Genomic DNA, 20,557 nt, shown 5'->3' with positions numbered 1-20,557 from the left:
CTCGGCTGCTTTTGCGCTATCTTTGTTCACTGACTAAGACAGAGACTATGATGGTTCATGAAGCGAGTACACCAACCGGCTGATGCAACAAACATTGATGGCTTTACTGACTTGTATTTGTTATCTTTCAACATTTGCAGAGCACGCAGATGAATTCCAGTTCTAGTGACAATGTATCCATTTTGTCGACGTTCAACAACCCAATTATTGAGATCTTTCTCCAACTCAGGAAATGAAGCACACCTCGCTGGACATTTTTTCTTGCTTCTTGACATGTCTTTCAGTGTTGTTTTATTTTTTTGCCATTCTCTTACTTGCTTCTCATTGATACAGAATTAACGAGCAGCAGCGCAATTATTGTTTGCTTCTGCATATTCAATAACTTTACGTTTGAATGCTGCATGATAAGCAGACCTTTTTCTTTTGATTTGACTATTGTTCATTTCAAATACTCATATGAAAATAGATTATTTATTACTATTGTAGTTATAGATTTTGTAGGACTTTATATAGGAATGTCACCTGCTTTATCACTGTCAAATTATTATTGTACTTTGTTTATTTCAAAGCAGACCTGTAGATTGGCATGTCTGTGGGGATAACAGGCTATTTCAATTTTATTAGAGAGTCCATCGATTCTGCACGTTATATTTTGTGAAATGCATGAGTCAAATGTCATGCAGATCTGCAGCACTGCTCTTTTAGTATTCCTTTCAAGCCAATCTAGTCCACTAAACAAAGCCTTTGCTACTTTAAAAGGCGGCAGTATTGACATCAATAAATGGGTCAGCAAACTTTGGCTCCCAGCCTGTCAGGGTAAGCTGGGTCAGGATGTTTTATTTACCTAGAGTGTCTGCAGGCATGGAGCCCCTCAGCTCCCTGTGGCCGCAGTTCATTGGCTGGGAATGGCAAACCGCGGCCACAGGGAGCTGAGGGGCTCCATGCCTGCAGACGCTCCAGGTAAACAGAAAGACAATGTATTAGATATTCAATTCAATAATTTCATGGAGTTTAAAATCATCAAATTTTGGTGTATACCCGTTTCTAAGCCGACCCCCGTTCTTTGATGAGTCACTTTTTTACCAAAAATATTCGGCTTATGAACGAATATATATGGTATACAATTGGTATTTAACAAAGGTGTTTCTAGAACTGTACCTACTGCTGCTTTTCAGTGTAATTACTCTGATTATAATCAAGGAGCTTATTTATTTAAGCATTGCAGACTAAGAATAATCCATCAGGAAAGAAACTATTGGTTTCTACTACTTAGTGAAAAGCAAGGGTTTTTTACATCCTTTTAAAAAAGGAAGGAATATTTATTTTAATAACTACATGTGGGAGCAGAAGAAGTGATGACTTCAATATTTGGAATCTGGAGTTAATACAGTCTCGGATACATTCAGTGATAACTGGTTCCCAAAGTTGTTTTTTTGAGAGAGGTTACGCAGGAGTTTAAATGTATTAATCTTAATTATATTACTGGCAGTAGTCTTGTTTAAAATAATTTTGTCGATGAACAAACCTTATACATGTAAAAAATACATGCAGAGTTAACGAGATTAATTCTGAAATCCAAATTTCATAATTATGTCATAGGGCAAGGATTGTGTCCCTTCCATGCTCAGATGACAGATCAGTCCCTCCTCACCACAAAAAAAAAAAAATTAAGCACATTTTTTGTTTGAGTCATACTGTTCACATGCATTCTGGGTTTTCTCGATAAACTCAAGCACTTTCCAGAGATAAGATATGCTTACACTTAAATGTATCTATATTGGAATGAATGCTGCAGCGAGATGTGCAAGTGAGAAAATAAGAGGGATGGCTTAGTCCAGGGATCAGCAACCCTCGGCACGTGGCCCGTCAGGGAAATCTGCTGGCGGGCTGGGACAGTTTGTTTACCTGCAGCATCCGCAGGTTCGGCCTATCGCAGCTCCCACTGGCCATGGCTCTCCATGTCAGGCCAATGGGGGCTGTAGGAAGTGGCGGCCAGTATATCCCTTGGCCCACACCACTCCCTGCAGCCCCCATTGGCCTGGAATGGCAAACCGAAGCCAGTGGGAGCTGTGATCAGCCAAACCTGTGGACGCTGCAGGTAAACAAACCATCCCGGCCGGCCAGCGGATTTCCCTGACGGGCTTCATGCCAAAGGTTGCCGATCCCTGGCTTAGTCAGTAATTTACCTAGGTCTGAGGAAAGAAAGACAAAAATATGATAAATTTGCATTCCAAAATTCCGAAGACTTTTTCAGTTAACAGCTTTTTCATCAGCAGTGTTGTTATAGTATTAGGTCCACAATCAGGGAAGCAAAACATTTAAGCACATGGTCACCTTTAATTCAACTGTGCTGAACAGGGATGGACTTAAGTACATACTTAAGCACTTTGTTGAATCAAGGCCTTAGGTTTCAGGGAACAAACCAAATTATTTCAGCATGCTTGTGCAGTACGTGCTGTGGTCCTTGTTCTACTGTGCTTTTCAAAGAGACATTAGGAAACCCTAGGATCTGACAGACCATTATACAGTCTCATGTTAGCAACGCTGCCTGCAAATAAATAAATTGTGCAACATCCTTTGAATACACCTTAGCAAAAATAAGAATATGCTACTGTATGTAAAATATACCCATTTTAGATCCTTAGGCACCTATTCTGCAAACATTTATATGCATGCTTCACTTTAAGCTCGAGTAGTGCTAAGTGAATTTGATAGGACATTAACACATCTAAATTTAAGTATGTACATAGGTGTTCACAGGATCAGGCCTTACTTTGTAAAATAGTGTATATAAAAAAGAACTGATGCAGAAGCACAAAATTAATAGCTTTACTGACATGAAATCTTGCCTAGTTTTCCCTTGAGAAATTGGATACAGTCCCCATGGCATTTTAAATTGCCAAAAAATTGTTTGAACTTGTATACTAGTATGCTCAATGTTCTAAGTGCATTCTTTTCTACATATTATAGAAATATATATTTAAAAGAAAGAAAGAAAAAAATAAAACCTCCCTTCTCCAGTTCCAGACTGGTATACCACTTTGAATGACATATCAAAAGCATTTTGTTTCTGACACTGACAATATACAAAGTTGCAAAAATACATTTTTGCACTACCCTTATGGGCTTAGATAATGTGCAAAAAGATTTAGTTATCCTCCTTTATTTTGCACAGGTTAACCAACTAGTTTAAAAATATTTTCATTCAATTAATGTAATTTCAAGGTCCCAGCTTATATATGATCACTATTTATTTTACATTTTATATACTAAAATATTAGTAAGTGTGTTTTGTGATCCACAATCCAATTCATATAGATTACAGCAGATAGGAGGAAGTGTGAATCCATGACTGCAGGTTTCATTTTGATGGGAGGAATTGCACTAAATAGGAAGACCAATGTTTGCAGGAGTCTGGGTAGGACTCGTATGATCTGAGGGAGTGAATAGAGAGCTTTTCAGTTATAAGCCTGGCAGAAATCAATTAAAGCCTCAATTTTTAAAAATGACTAGTGATTTGGAGTGCTTCAATATTTGGGTGCCCAATGAGAGATAACTTTAAAAAAGAGGAATTCAGACTAATTTGCCATTTTGAAACTTGCCAGATAAGTCTTTCCAGTGCATAGAGGTTTATGTGGGTAACATTTTATGGCTTAAGTCTATTTATGCTCATTATGCTATAAGATATTTCTTAGAAATAAAATGGGAAAACCTCAGACTAGTCTTGGTCAACTTTAAATTTAAAAAGTTGATACTGTAGGTAACATAACAGTCTAAAATAGATAAAGACATTCCAAAAACAGGCTTAACGCTGACCTTTTACACTCATTTCATATAACAGTAGAGGAATAATTTGTCTAATAGCGATGACACTTTAACTAAGATAAACTACACTAATAGGTTGTCAGTTTTATTTTAAAAATGAAACAAAGTTGGGAAAAATTAAAATTAATGGAATAATTATTATGGAGGCAATGAGAGGCCCTCCATAGTCAAGGCTGCAACAAGATTTTGCTTTGACATATAGCATATTAAAACAAAATTAATTTGAAATAGAAGGGTTACCTTGGCCACTAACAAAGAAAGGAGGACTTATTAAAGTGTGCCTTATTGTGTACTGCTTTATAATAGACAAAGAGAGCCTTTTGTTCATGATTTCACCTGGGGGGGGGACCCTATAATTTAGTACATGACAAGGCGCTATGAACATCGAGCATGGGGAGGAAAGGTAAGAAGGGGAGCAAAAATTAACTATTTGGGAGCAAGTAGAAAATTTGACCTGAGTGATGGAATTATCAGCTCTATACTGAATTATCAGCATTATACTGTCACTTTATTAGTTTGTTCCTTACAATTTTATAAATTCAGTCTATCCAGTCTCAAGAAAACTGTAGATACTGGCGAGATTTATTTATTGCTGTTTGCTTTTCCATTACAATACTTCCTGATGCATTTAAAGAAGAAATCAGCCTCTTGCACAATTTTACAGAGAAACATGCTAAGATGATATGAAATTAAACTCTCCATCTCAAAACTAGAGTGTTCATTTAGCTCACACCAGCACCACACCCACAACCCCAATTGCACTGGCTTTCTGTTCAACATTATCACACAACTATACAAAGGACGGGACTAAGGATTTCTGAGATTATCAACAGATTTCTTAGGGGTATACCATCAATAACTTACTATTTTACAAAGAAAGGATAAGGGAGATGATAGGCAAAGCATCTTTAAGTCCCCCTTCAACCTCCAGCTGCAGAAGTAGAAACCAGCTACTTGTTAGTTTTAAGTTTAGTCATCAGTTTAATTAAAGAAAGGTAACCTTGCAATTGTAAAGTGCCTCATCCTCACCTTCTGGTTCTATATAAATGTAAGGGTAACAAGGTCGGCCACTTTCTGATGCCCCCTCATGGCCAGAAATCACTCTACAGTGCCCTGCCTCTATTTTCCCTGGTGTTTCCTCCTAGCTGCAGCAACTCCCTGGTTCCAGGGTCTTCCCTGCAGGAGCCTTTCCTTGCTCTCTCTGTAGTCTGTGACACAACTTCCTGAGATTCCCCCTCCCTCTGTAGCTTCCTGGTACTCTTATAATGGAAATCACCTGATTCCTCTCTTTACCAACCAGGATAGGCTGGCCCCAGGCCAGGCCTCCTTCCCTTAGGATAAGCCACCCTGTTACAGTAACTCTGTCTATATCTCTGGTCTCATTGCCTCTCACTCCCCTTCCCCCATGTTTCTTAATCCCCACTCTTTACTGCTTTCATCTCCTTCTCCCACTGTTGTCTTTGCACCTACAGCGTGAAACCAACTCCCACTTTTATTCTGTTAAGCTCCCTCCCTCTGCCCTTACTGTATTAGACTTAGACTTGTGTGTTTTATTTTATTTTGCTTGGTAATTCACTTTGTTCTATCTATTATTACTTGGAACCACTTAAATCCTACTTTTTTTATTCAATAAAATCACTTGTTACTTATTAATTAACCCAGAGTATGTATTAATACCGGGGGGGAGGGAGAGGGGGAAGCTGTGCATACCTCTCTATCAGTGTTATAGAGGGCAAACAATTTATGAGTTTACCTGTATAAGCTTTATACGGGTAAAACGGATTTATTTGGGGTTTGGACCCCATTGGTGGTTGGGTATTTGAGTGCTGGAGACAGGAGCACTTCTCAAGCTGTTTTCAGTTAAGCCTGCAGCTTGAGGTGGACGTGGTTCAGACTTGGATCTGTGTTTGCAGCAGGCAAGCGTGTCTGGCTCAAACAAGGCAAAGGCACTGAAGTCCCAAGCTGGCAGGGAAAACAGGCTCAGAGGTAGTCTAGGCACATCAGATGGCAGTCCCAAGGGGGTTTCTGGGATCCAACGTATCACAAGCACATCTTACTCTGGGTTTGCAAAAACACAATACATTTATGATGTTATACAAATAGGTGACTACTAAAAATAAATATAATCAAACTAATCTTCCTCACCACACCACAGCCCAAGATCCTATCACTCGAATTGTCTTATGAACCATTTCCAATGCACAATTTTCCCCTTTCAATTTTCAACAATTTTTTATGATTCAATATATAGCAATAACATTTGTATAGAAAACCCGAAATCCTAATATATAGGTAGCTGTTATTCAGTACTATTTTTGAGCTAAAGTGCACAATCCTCCAGGCATTACAATGTGAAGTTACAAAGCATTCATCTGATCAAATCCCAAAGGTTCCACATCAGAATTATGTTGTCACAGAGAGAGAGAGAGAGAGAGAGAGAACAGAACAAACACTGACACTGTTTAATTTCTGGGGGAAGATGGAGAGAAAGCATGGGCATAATAGCTCTTGGTAGCTCATAATCATTTCCTGAAGACAGAACTTATCACTGCTGCTTACAAATGTGCTTAAAATTTGAAGTTTGTGTATAGATACAGGTAGCAAACAAATGTCAGCACTAGCAGGGATCATTAGAGGTTTATTACAGCTAGTTTAACACCCCTGAAGAAGAGCTCTGTGTAAGCTCAAAAGCTTGTTTCTCTCACCAACAGAAGTTGGTCTAATAAAAGATATTACCTCCCACACCTTGCCTCTCTAACACTCAAATCTGTAATTCAGCTAATTATCCTGGGTGCTAAGATCTGCGTAAGAAAGATCCCTGAACAGCACACAGCTGGGGACTGAAATTACAACAGTGCCTGGGCATTCCTAAAGGTTAATTTAAAAAATTCATCTCCTGTAGAAAATGAAACACCTTAAACTTCCTGTGTTGCATAAAAAGTGCCTCAGGCTTCTTTTTCCATCAAGTGTAAGTGGCTTGTAATGACTGTTTTAATCCCAAATGATTATATTTAAAAAATGAGCAAGATTTAGGAATTCAGACCTGCCAGATGCTCAGCACCTGATATGAGAAACCTGGATCCATTTCCATACAGAAATTAAACAACAGGAATTGAACAGGCTGAACACCTCACTGAGGTACTCAGGACTTTGCAGAATTGGGCCCAATCCTGCTTCCAGCTGTTTTCCCAGTAATTGTAATGAAGCCAGCTCAGACCCTTTGTGTGTACAACCATATCGCTAGATCTTTGTGCCTTTCTTGAGATGTTATGAACACCTAGAACTCCTGTTTCTATCAGTGGAAGTTGCAGATGCCTGGTGCCTCTGAGGACCTGGTCCTTTGTGTTCCAGTTGCTTATGAACAACTGTATGTGCTGTCTTCATATGCTATTAACAGGCAGCATACAAATGAGCATTAGTAGTCCTTAATTTTGCATTCATAGATTACAAGGTCAGAAGAGACCACTGTGATCATCTAGTCAGACCTCCTGCATAACCATGAATTAATTCCTGTTTGAATTAGAGCATTGCTCTCAGAAAAAAACATCTATTCTTGATTTAAAAATTTACTGTAATGGAGAATCCAGCACAATCCTTGGTAAATTGTTCCAATGGTTAATTAACCTCGCAGTTAAAATTTTGCACCTTATTTCCAACCTAAATTTATCTAACTTAAACTTGCAGACATTGGATCTTGTTATATCTTTGCTAGCTTAATGGAGAACAGAAATTTGATAATAGAGGACTCTTCAAAGTCCCTATAGACCTTGATTGAGTCACCCCTTAACCTTCTCTTTGATAAGCTAAATAGACTCAATGAGCTCAATCTCTCATATAATGCAGGTTTTCTATTCCTTTAGGCTTTTCTCTGAACCTTTTCAAATGTATCTACATCCTTCTTGAATTGTTGACACCAAAATAGGGCACAGTATTCCAGCAGCTGTCACACCACTGCCAAATACTGAGGTAAAATAACCTTTTTACTCCTACTCAATATTCCCCCATTTATGCATCCAAGGATCACATTAGCCCTTTTGGCCACAAGATCGCACTAGGAGCTTATGTTCAGATGACTGTCCACCATGACCCCCCAAATCTTTTTCAGAGTCACTGCTTCCCAGGATAGAATCCTGCGTCTTGTATCTATGGCCTGCATACTTTGTTCCCAGATGTGTAATCTCACATTTGCTTATATTTAAATGCATACTGTTTGCTTGAGCTCAACTTACCAAGCAAGCCAATTTGCTCTGTATCAGAGACCAGTTCTCATTGCTATTTATCACTCCCACAATGTGTGTGTCATCTGCAAACTTTATCAGCAATTATTATATATTTTTTCCAGTTCATTGTTAAAAATGTTAAACAGTGTAAGGTTAAGAATCGATCCCTTATAATCTGTGATAAATGAAGGGGCGGGAGGGGGGAGAGTAGTTCCCTTTTATGGACACCCAGTTAGCTATAAAACCCCTGTTCGTGGTTGTTCTCTACTTGCTTTACCTGTAAATGGTTAACAAGCCCACAGGTAAAAGGAAAGGAGTGGGCACCTGACCAGAAGAGCCAATGGGAGGGCTAGAACTTTTGGGAAATTGGGAAAAATCTTCCCTTTGTCTGTGTGTTATGGTCTCTGGGAAAGAGGGGAAGAGGGAACAGTTATGCTGTAAGAAGCTAAAGGCCAGATATGAAAATCATCAGATCATATCTAGACTACTTATTTAACAACCCAGATATGTAAGTAGATCAGGAACGTTTAGAAATATGCGATTAGGTTTATTTCGGTTTACTTTTTATTGGCTTGTGGACTCCTCTGTATTAACCCCAAATGCTTTTGTTTTGCTTGTAACCTTTAAGCTGGACCTCAAGAAGGTTATTCTTGATGTTTAATTTTTGTAAGTGGGTTTTTTAAATCTAGCAAAAGCATAAGTTCCAGATGTATTTTCTTTCTTTTTGTTTTTAATAAAATTTACCTTTTTTAAGAACAGGATAGGATTTTTTGTGTCCTAAGAGGTTTGTGCATACGTTGTTTAAGTAGTTGGTGGCAACAGTTGATTTCCTTTGTTTTTCTTTCTCAGCTCTTCCCCGGAGAGGGGGTGAAAGGGCTTGAGGGTACCCCACAGGAAGGAATTCCCAAGTGCGTCTTTCTGGTTTCAAAGGAGTTTTTTGCACTTGGGTGGTGGCAGCACCTACCCATCCAAGGTTAGAGAGAAGCTGTAACCTTGAGAGTTTAATACAAGCCTGGAGTGGCCAGTATTAATTTTTAAAATCCTTGCAGGCCCCCACCTTCTGCACTTGAAGTGCCAGAGTGAGGAATCAGCCTTGACATACCCTACTAGAAACACACCCTGCTTGATGACAATTCCGTTTAAACTACATTTTGAAACCTATCAGTTACAACTCTAATTTTCAACAAGTTTGCTGATGATGCAGAATAAAATCCAGCTAACTCTCATCAACCTATGCTCCCTAATGAACCAATACATGTAGCATCTAGCTCCTGGGCTCCTCCATAGCTGAATACCACCAACAGTAGTAGAAACTTGTTTTGGTCAGTATAGCAGATGTATCTCAACTGCACACATGGAAGCAAGTATAAAGACCAAGAAAGCAACATGTATTATTGACTATAACAACATCATATTAGATAATTTCTATCTACTAATCCTGTTGAAATTTACCACATTTGAGTTTTCCTTTGTCTTTTACAATGGTTAAAATGAAGAGATGCCAGTGATAGTGCGACACTTACATTTTGTGACTTTCTACTGTCTATAGAATTATTACATCTTTGAAGATTCCCTTCCTTCCACCATTATTTTAATCCAGGACAAAATGTGTTGTATTGGAAGAATTTTGCATCATATTTTGATATCTTTACACACTGCTGAGTAGCATCTCACTTTGCAAGAAGTCCCCTAAACGTAAATGGGATTACTTTTGCAAGTAACTGTTCACCAATCTGAGTAGAGGTTCACAATCTATCCACTCATGCTCCCAGGTAAGACTCACCTTCTTTCAGAGCTTTATCCATGTTATGAGAAATGACCACCCTCCTAGACTGGAGCGATTCATGTGCATTTCCAGACAAATGACTCTGAAATAAAAGAACACCTATTACTAAAAATAAAGAATTGAGCTGCATAAGAAAGAAGAGAAAAAACAAAGCCCCAAATAACAGTAAAATCACCTGCTTTTTACAAGACACTCCTGCTATCCAAGTTATTAAAACAAAATCAATGGCATTTTCCTAAAACGTTGACAAGGGCACTTGAAGTGAGAATCTTATGACATATTGGGGTTTAAATTCTCTGATTTGCAATAATTCTATTATATTTCCTAAAGGGCATTGTCTCATATTTACAATCTCATCAGTCAACAGTCGGACACTTGCCAGGTCCAGCACTCTAAGCAACTAAAAAAAATGTTCTAGTAAACAGTGTAATGTTTTTATAGATTTACAAGATCTCAGGGAAGCAAAATTCCTGGACCAGCAGTTCACTTGGATACAAAGACAAATGTTGCACCTTGGTACACCTCAGTGAAAGGCCAGTAGCAAACATTAAATCATGGGAGCATTCTGTCAAAACAGGTTTTGCTCAGCCCTGTGAAATGTTTTAAAATGTGAGCCCTTTAAATTTTCCAAAGCACTTTTCTATTAAGTAAAGTGCTAGCCATGAATATCCATGACTACTTATTTTTAAGCTAATTACCTAAATAGGCATTTTTTAATTTTAAGATATTAGCCTCTACAGCACCAAAGGGAGACTGGGGGGGGACGGGACGTCCACACCAGAGTGTGATTCTAAAAGCATGTCCAGAAGGAGCAGGCAGGATCTGCAATTCAGGCCTTGACTACATTGAAGTAGGATGCAGCCACATTGCTGCCAAACCGACCTAAATCCGACAGATATGGAGTTGCACTGATTGCAAACCAGACTAATTATGTTGACTTAAGTGCACAGATCTGTTAATGGGAGAGAATTTGTACACGGATGCAGACAGTCCCATGTTATTCCAGTACAACTTTTAAATACAGAAAAGGGTTCAGTCCCTTGCTGAAGAGACAGCACTTTGGAAATGTGCTCCTGGTAAATGTAAAAGTTATTGAAAGAAGGGGGAAAACGTGCAAAAATCTTTCCTCTAAATCTGGGGAGAAGTCCAAACACAAATGAAGTGTTAGAACTTATATCTGCCAAAACTGTAACCTGATTTAAAGAGAGTCTGATGGCTCAGTGCATTTTTTCTTATGATACATGTATAGTGTCTAGCACAGAGGTGGGCAAACTATGGCCCGCGGGCCAGACGACCATCCTGCCCAGCCCCTGAGCTCCTGGCCCAGGAGGCTAGCCCCCAGCCCCTCCCCTACTGCCCCCCCTCCCCTGCAGTTACGCCGCCGTGCGGGCGGCACTCTGGGCAGCAGGGCTGCGTGCTCATGCAGGACAGCATGTCAGAGTGTCTGGCTTCGGCTCGGCTCCCAAACATGCTGCTCTGAGTGGCATGGTAAAGGGGCCGGGGGGTTGGATAAGGGGCAGGGGTTCCTGGGGGGCAGTCAGGGAGCAGGGGATGATTGGATAGGAGGTGGGGTCCCGGGGGGGGGGGGGAGCAGTTAAGGGTGGGGGGTCCCGGGAGGGGGCAGTCAGGGGACGGGGAACAGGGGGTGGTTGGATAGGGCAGAGGTTCTGGGGGGGGAGGGAGAGTCGGGGGGGAGCGGGGGGGGCAGTTAGATAGGGGGTAGAGTCCCGGGGGGCGGTTATGGGTGGAGGTCCTGGGAGGGGGCAGTCAGGGGACAAGGAGCGGGGGGGGGTTGGATGGGTGAGGGGTTCTGAGGGGGGCAGGAAGTGGGAGGGGGCAAACAGGCAGCAGGGGCCAGGCTGTTTGGGGAGGCACAGCCTTCCCTACCTGCCCTCCATACAGTTTTGCACCCCAATGTGGCCCCCGGGCCAAAAAGTTTGCCCACCCTTGGTCTAGCACAACACACTTCTAATGGGTTCTTGATCCCCAATCAGAGCCTTTAGGTGCTACCATTATAGTAATATTTTTTATAAATCATAGCACAATCAATGAATTAACCTTACACTATTTCATAGAGTTCTTTCATATGAATGTCTCCTAGCACTTAAAAGCTAGTATCATAAGCAGGTAAGGAGTTCCACAGATCTGGAATGCCATATATAAGGAGAGGACTTCTCTTTCCCCTTAGGCAGAAAGGATAGTTTGGACAGCTGAGGGTTTCTAAACATTTTCCTGAGCCTGAAAAATACTAACAAAAATATTTTGAGGATTCTGATTTGTTACTTTTGAGACAATTTGTTTCACACAGCAAATTCATAATGCCAGTCATGGGATTACTTCAGGATTTATGTGACTTATTCATAGGAGGGAAATAAAATTATTCCCCATCTCTCAATTTAAAAAGAAATGGGAAGAGAATCAGCTGCATAAAATATTCCAATTACATTTCTAAAGAAATTTAACAGAGTGATACTTCAGAGGGTCCTGGAAACAAAAGCCATTCAAGTTTTCCCCTAGGATCATTCTCTAACACACATACTTGTTTACATTATATAGTTGCATTGAGTATCTTTTTCCTCATTCGAGAGTAGTGATGGATCCAATGGAGCATCTGCCACAAATTTCTACATTCAAAACTAGTTCTAATGTAATCCAGGACAAAGAAACTATACATATTAAACACCTGTTTTTGCCTCATATCATGGGACTTTTTCCTTCTTCTCAACTCAGTACCTCTTTATAAGCAGAGGAAAGGACATCAGCTCAATACTTTAAGAATAGATCCCTTTCTGTATCAGGAATTACTCCATATCACAGGCACTATAATCCCATATACACAATTCTACAAAGTGGGCTCACTGCACAATTTGATCCTTTCATATTTCAGTTTTAAAAGTCTTATGCTTCAACACAAAGAGCAGTGCTTCCCTATTGACTGAGGGTAAGACTTCTGTTTGACAGGGTTTATTAATTTTATGTAGATGTCCACAAATAAGGGGTTTTGGGGGGGCTCTCGTATATACTGTACTGAGCAACATATTATACACTTCACAGTAATGAGTAATTTCTTTATAATGTTCCCTAGTGCACTTTAATATAGTACTGTTTAGGAAATCTTTAGGATCTTCAGTGCGCACCAGCAGGGTCTTTCACTGACGAACATCTTAGTGCGCTTTAGAAATCACACCTAGTAGTGTGACAAGCACTTAGATACAAGTAACTATTTCCAAAATTTTTCCAGTGTTTATTGGATAAAACACCAATTTGATTTTTTTTAATTAAATGGTGGGTGTTTTATCTGTGTTTATTAGTTAAAACCTAAAAATCAAAAGTCCTTATTGTGGAGTACTTTACTGAGGCAATTGCAAACTCATGGTTTAATTCATAAAAATTTATTTTACAGAACGTTATTGTTTATAATTTGCAAGTTTTATCTTCTAAACGGCAAGGAGTGCTCTGCTTAAATCAAACATGTTCAACAAGAACCAAGAGACAGCGATACTCAGCAGCAAGAGATCTGAACAAAAGGGGTGATCAGAAGAAGGAACTGGGTAAGAAATCACAGTGGACAAGCATGATAAAAAAAACTTTTAAAATAATTATCTATTTGGTGGCACAGTACACAACTATTAAAGGACACAATGGAGATACATTGTATGGAAGCTGCACAGTAAGTTGATTTTTCTGAGAAATACTGCAGAGTGACACAGGAATCGGTGTAGAAGGTCATAGACAGTGCAGCAGTGCCACAGTTTGAGAGGAAATGGCTTCAGACTGGCAGAGAGCAAATGGGAAAAGAGCTAAGCAAATATTAGTCCTCCTGTTGTAAAATTCAAATCAAATCTCTAGGGGAAAAAGATCCCAATTATATGTAAACATTCACATTTATTTGTATGAGCAGCAGATGCTTTTTCACATGAACTCATCCAAGAATACACAGGGGAATTCAGTTTAACTGGTAATTACTAACAATGAACCGCATTTCAGGGTATGTCTATACTAAAGCAACTGCTGAGTTTGACACCAAGTGTCATACAAAGATCCCTACCTCCAAACCCCCATTCTCTTCCAGCCTGTGTTGATAGTCAACAGTGCTCAACATCCTCCTAGCAATGCCTCTTGCACTTTGCTTTACACTGAGAAGTTTTTTAAATCCAACCATCAGTTCAGCTCCATTGGTGCTGGCAAAGGCGGGGGTGTTAGTGTAGACAGGCCACTGGGTTGAACGACGGAACAGTAAAGATGCCAACAGACAGTCTATTATCAGGGTTCCATGGGTCCATGAACTATTGGAAGTAGACTTGCACCAGCTCTAAAGCAACAATGGGAGATTTTCAGAAAATCCTTTGTGTACAGACAGCTTGAGAGTTCTAGCAGAAGGAAATGTCTACACACTTTGCTACAATGAGCATTGAACAGTTGACTGCCCATGCCAGCAGGACAAATGGGTGTAATACTGGTTTGAGGTGAGGTACAGGAGCTAAAAGGGCATGTGGGTGTCAAACACCACAGTTTCTGTACTGTAGGTAGGACTTTAAAATTACCCCTACACTGGTTCCCATTACTGCCAGTATGTCTGTGCCCCCCTTTCACTGGGGGGGGTGGTGGAATGAAGTTCTGGTTATAAAGCTCAGACTAGAAAGGGCTTACTTTGTTTTCTTTGATGTTTTCACATCTAAAGGAAGTGCCACTCATCTAAATGCAGAAGTTGCACTGATTTAACTAAGATACAATTTTAAACCTATTTAATTGAACTGGTGCAAACCCCTGCATGGACATTCTTTTAGATCAATTTAAGCCTGATGTTTGTTTGTTTAGCTTGTGTCACAAGCTAAACTGAAATAAGCCCGTTTTCAACTCATATAAAAGAGTGCCAGGGTGGATAAAAATCAATGCTCTTTTTAAAAAAAAAAAATCAGATTTTTTTTATTTAAATCGGATTTTTTTGATAAAATGTTTTTTGAGGAAAAAACCTATCTAAAGATAGTTTTAATTCAGATTCATTATAGCTCAAAGATATCTCATCATAGAATAGGGATTATAAATTCCAATTTTATAGCATGAGACAATATATTCATGTTATGTTTAAGAAAAGTTTTGTAAAAGAGTTCCAATACCTGTAGTTCATGGATTAGGGACCCAATTTTATGGGGTTCCAGGGGCTTCTGTATAGATTATTTAGGTTAATCTTTCTATCTACCCAATGGGACTCAGTGCTCAGTCTAGAAGATACCATCAGAGATGCTTAGTTTTGAAGTTCTCAAACTGGATTTGTGTCTCCAGAGATAACAGCAAAAAATGTTTTTAATTAATTAATTAAATATATAGAGGTGAGAAATAACAGACCTCAACCCTATCGTCCTTCTGCAAATTTGTGTACACACAGCCAATCCTTTACCTCTCTCTAAAAGTGCAGTTTCAAAAAGTTCAATGAATAGAAGATTGTTGGGGACAGAATAGATCTGGACAGGGAGAAGAAGTCTGGAGATAAATGTGAGAAGGGAGGGACTAATCTGAAAAGTTTTCAAAATAAATCACTTAAAAATGTATAGTGTGTACCTTCTAAAAATGAAACCTACATCTATCTCTGAGTTGTGAAGAATATGTATTAAGGTTATAACAACCAACAAGAATGCACTTTTATGTAGAAATCCATGATTAAATCAAGTCTTCCTGACTAGTGATTTAAATCAATCATGATTTAAATCAAATCCACCCTGAAGGGTGCCCATGCATGGAACTGATTACACTGTTTAACTATATCAGTTTAAAATGTACCTCTGGTTAAACCAGTGTACCTTCTGTATTTAGATGGCTCAATGCAGGTCTGACATAGGGAGATTGCAGAGACATAAAGACAAAAAAAGGGGAATGTTTTGAAATAGTAGGTACAGTCCCTTAAATCTTAAAGAGTAGGACACTTCAAAGCAAAAACTTCTATGGGAAAAAGTCTACTTGATATTTTGCAGAGGCCCATACACAGCCATATGTGGTACCTCAGCTCTTAGGGCCTATAAAGAGATCTATTGACTTCCATGAAGTGCGTAAGCACAGTATAAGAGCTTTTGTGGAATTCTCTACACTAAGGCCCACCACCTCCTCTCTCTGGGCAGGCCTCCTCTCCTCCTCAAACCACTGCTTCCTGTTTTAAGGTGAGCTTGGGTCTATTCCAGAGGAGAGATCAGATATGCAATCTATGCAAGCAGAGGACTCTGTGTGAGAGAGCCCCTCTACATATGATGGTGTGGAGGCAGCAAGGGCACAGTCCTCTGCTGGGGTAATGGTATAATCAGGGAGCCCTCCAGAACAGCAGGTTTCGGAGTTTACGTGCCCTTACAATTAATGAGGAAAGTTATACCCCTCCAAACTACTGTTTGAGGCTGTTTGCTGACTAGGCGCACATTACTGATTCAGTGACACTCAGGTCACAGGGGCTCTTTAAGTTTTCTTCATCACCATAAGAGCTAGAAACAATTTTTAATACCAAAGCTGAGATTCTGACATCATGCGACCCCAGATGCCAGGGCCCCAGTCACATGCGTATAGTGCCTGTGATTTAGGCCAGCCCTGAATATTTGAGCACAAAATAAAAATTTTTTGCAATGTTATGAGTAAGAGAAAACTATGGACTATAACTGAAATGTTTTTTGCTATGAAGCAATGTACAGACACACCCAAGCCAACCAACATATGTTAAAACTGGCTATCAATCCAGGAGATGTCAGTCTGTTTGTAAAATGGGTAAGCATCACTACGGCTTCTACGGGTTAAAAGTAACACACTTCTTTTTTCTTCAGAGGGTCTGCTTTGGACACAACCTCAGTTGTACAGCATGCTGCCACCTAAAGCAATACAGTCTTACCTGCTCAGGTAAAAAAAAAAAAAATCTTGCACATCTTTACTATGGGCCTAATCCTGCTCTCACTGACTTCAAGCCTTATATGCTTAACTGGTATCCTGGAATATCAGGGTTGGAAGGGACATTAGGAGGTCATCTAGTCCAACCCCCTGCTCAAAGCAGGACCAATCCCCAATTTTTGCCCTAGATCCCAAAATGGCCCCCTCAAAGATTGAACTCACAACCCTGGGTTTAACAGGCCAATGCTCAAACCACTGAGCTATCCCTCCCCCAGTGAGACACTGTCAGTTTTTTAATGGTTATGTCTACATGAAAACCTTTGACAGTCACAACACAACAGAGACAATGCCTTAAAGTTCTTATTATAATAAATCAGCAGCCATTAAGACAGATTTTACTGATTTCTGAACTCTCACTTACTTTGGGATACAAATGAGGAGGGAGAAAAAAGGAGAGGTATGAGGCCACTAAAACAGGGAACACTGATTTGAAAAAATACTTCTGCCTCTTAAGGTTTTCCTGCACGTGTTTGTTTACATAAGAAAAGGAAGCATGCACTGGCTGGAATCTTTTGTATCACATTTGTCATTTGTTACTATGGTTACCAGGAGTCCGGTTTTCAACTTGACTACCTGGTCGAAAGGGGACCCTGGTGGCTCTGGTCAGCACTGCTGACCGGGCCGTTAAAAGTCCGGTTGGCGGTGCAGGAAGGCTCCATACCTGCCTCCACGCGGCTCCCCGGAAGCAGCAACATGTCCCTCAGCTCCCAGGCGGAGGGGTGGCCAGGGGGGGCTACACACGCTGCCCCACCCAGAGGTGCCACCCTGAACACCGGTTCTGCAACTCCCATTGGCCAGAAAACGCGGCCAATGGGCGCTGCGGGGGGGCAGCGCCTGAGGGCGGAGGCAGCATACGGAGCCCCTTGGCTGCACCTAGGCCTAGGACCTGAGGGAGATTTTGCCACTTCCAGAGAATCACCCGAGGTAAGCGCCGTCCAGAGCCTGCACCCTCTCCGGTGCCCCAACCCCCTGCCCCATCCATGAGCCCCCTCCTGCACCCCAAACCCTTCATCTGGAGCCCGACCCTAGAGCCTATACCCAGCTGCAGCGCGCACCCCGTCCTGCATCCCAACCCCAGCTCAGAGCCCCCAAACACCCTGAATCCCTCATTTCTAACCCCAACCCAGATCCCGCACCGCCAACCCAGAGCCTGTACCTTCTCCCAGCCTGGAGCCCCCTCCCATACTCCAAACCCCTTGGCCCCACTCCCAGCCCCCTCCTACACCTCAAACCCCTCATCCCCGGCCCCACCCCAGAGTCCAAACCCCCAGCCCAGAGCCCTCACCCCCCCCGCAGCCCAACCCCCTGCCCCAGCCTGGAGCCCCCTCCCACACCCTGAATCCCTCATTTTTGCGCCCACCCCAGAGCCCCATCCCCAGCCCACAGCCTGTACCCACTCCCACACACCAACCCCCTGTCTCAGCCCAGTGAAAATGAGCAAGTGAGTGAGGGTGGGGGAGAGTGAGCAACAGAGGGAGGCAAGATGGAGTGAGCAGGGGCAGGTCCTCAGAGAACGGGCAGGACAGGGGCTGGGCAAGTGTGTTCGGTTTTGTGCAATTATAAAGTTGGCAACCTTATCTGTTACTGACGGGAATCATGTAAGATACAGACAGCAAGAGCCTTGGAGGCTTGAAATGAAATCCAAGCTGGCACTGAGCCAGCCTTAGACTGTTTTACTATCTGATCAGTCTTCCTAATGGAAAAATTACCAAACTAATGCAATTTATTGGTATGACACAATTTGATTAATTTAAAATCTGTTTTAAACATAACTCAAGTTGAAATATTAAATTGTAAAGAATTAAGTAGATATATTAACTATGGAGATGGAGATGTATGGAGGTCAAGGTGAACAAAACGCAGTATCGACATACTAATATGCAACTTATTGCATGATTAGTCAGATGCAATTCTAAAACATGTGACACTACAAATCAGACAACACATACAAGGCATAAACATCAGCCACCACATACTTGTTCTGCCCTCAAGTTTTCTGCCCACACGCACAGGAAAATTAGCAATTTTTTCTATTGCACTAATGCAATAAAAATAAAACCAGTACAGAACTCAGAATACAATGTATTGTGACTAAGTTCCTCATCTGCCTTGGTGGGTCTTGCGCTTATTGGCGGATTTGCTCGCCTTGGAGCTTCACAGCAGTCCTCAGCTTGGCCATTTTTCTGAACCCACAGTCCAGGTCGACTCCTCCTGTGTCTGACCAGGAGTTGGGAGGTTTGGGGGGAACCCGAGCCCGCCCTCTACTCTGGGTTCCAGCCCAGGGCCCTGTGGAATGCAGCTGTCTAGAGTGCCTCCTGGAACAGCTGTGCGACAGCTACAACTCCCTGGGCTACTTCCCCATGGCCTCCTCCCAACACCTTCTTTATTCTCATCATAGGACCTTCCTCCTGGTGTCTGATAATGCTTGTACTCCTCAGTCCTCCAACAGTCCACTTTCTCTCAGCTCCAAGCGTCTCTTGCTCCCAGCTCCTCACACACGCACCACAAACTGAAGTGAGCTCCTTTTTAAACCCAGGTGCCTTGATTAGCCTGCCTTAATTTATTCTAGCAGCTTCTTGATTGCCTGCCCGTGTTCTAATCAGCCTGTCTGTCTTAATAGTCTCCAGAAGGTTCCTGATTGTTCTTGAACCTTCCCCATTACCTTACCCAGGGAAAAGTGACCTACTTAACCTGGGGCTAATATATCTGCCTTCTATTACTCCCCTGTAGCCATCCGGCCCGACCCTGTCACAGTACATAATATAACTATATTTTGTGCAAAGCATTTTTCACTTTTAAGCTATGGGCCAAAAGGCAAAAGACTGTAATACACAAAAACCAATATCAAATGACTCATCTGCTTGCGCTATCCAATATTATAACTATTAACATTTTTCTTTGTTGTCACAGTCTCATGGTGTACATGAACATCAGAATGAACTTCGGTAATCAATAGTTGCTGCTTCTGATAATGTTTTAGTAAATTTTCCATGAGTTCAGCTTTAACTGAGAAGGATATATAATTTTCCTACTAGAAATACCTTATGAACAGTACGTAAGCATTTTTTCATTCACAAAAGACCCACACTAACCGCTAAGAAATTTAAGATATTTTTAAATCACTTTTAGATGTCAAAGAAGTTATATATCAGTCATACTAAGGACTGGTCTACAAACTTTTTGTATCACTTTAACTCTCAGTTTAGACATGAGAGTTAAAACAGTGCAACCACCTAGCATGGACATAGTTTGTGACACAGAGACCCCTTGGCAAAGGGTCCCCTGTTCTTTGCAAACAACTCTAGCCTCAGACCCAATAAACCCATTACACCAAACAAATGTCTTGCAGGATATTCATAGGAGCAATATATAAAGTATCTACAGAACACTTGTAACCAGTCAAGATTCATAACCATTGCCGAATGTACATATGTACAGGTAATATTTAAGAAATAATATACTTTCCATATAGTACGCTTTATGGGCTTGGACTAAAACTTAAGTCACTGGGGATAATATGTCTCAGTGATGGCCTACTCAAGCAGGGGGGAAATCACCCCACCCTGGTTAGTCCGAGATGTAATCCAAGGCTCAATTGTCTACCCTTGTGCCATCCCACGACTTTCAGTGGAAAATCATTGGAGACAATTGCAAATAATTGAAACCACTTAGAAGTACAAAAGGAACATTAAAACAGACAGGGAATTGCCCTGCCTATGAAAAAAGACAATAGACTGTTTCATTATAACACAAAGTGAGGAAAGGCACTCTGTATCCATTCACTGGGGAGACAGCTCCCACCCCCCAA

General features: G+C 41.0%; 1 protein-coding gene across 3 annotated transcripts in view; it reads right to left on the bottom strand.

Moving 5' to 3' along the window:
- Positions 1-20,557, bottom strand: part of SNX25 (sorting nexin 25) — a 161,569-nt gene that overhangs the window by 131,257 nt on the left and 9,755 nt on the right. For all 3 annotated transcript variants that reach the window (XM_074951250.1, XM_074951252.1, XM_074951251.1), the window contains exon 2: positions 9,829-9,913. In XM_074951250.1, coding sequence (XP_074807351.1) covers positions 9,829-9,913 — 85 coding nt within the window. The remainder of the gene's footprint in view (positions 1-9,828; positions 9,914-20,557) is intronic.

The sequence above is a fragment of the Natator depressus genome, chromosome 4 (assembly GCF_965152275.1).
Source record: "Natator depressus isolate rNatDep1 chromosome 4, rNatDep2.hap1, whole genome shotgun sequence".
NCBI lineage: Eukaryota > Metazoa > Chordata > Testudines > Cheloniidae > Natator > Natator depressus.
Note: the sequence above shows the minus strand (reverse complement) of the source record. Positions and strands in the feature narration are given on the sequence as shown.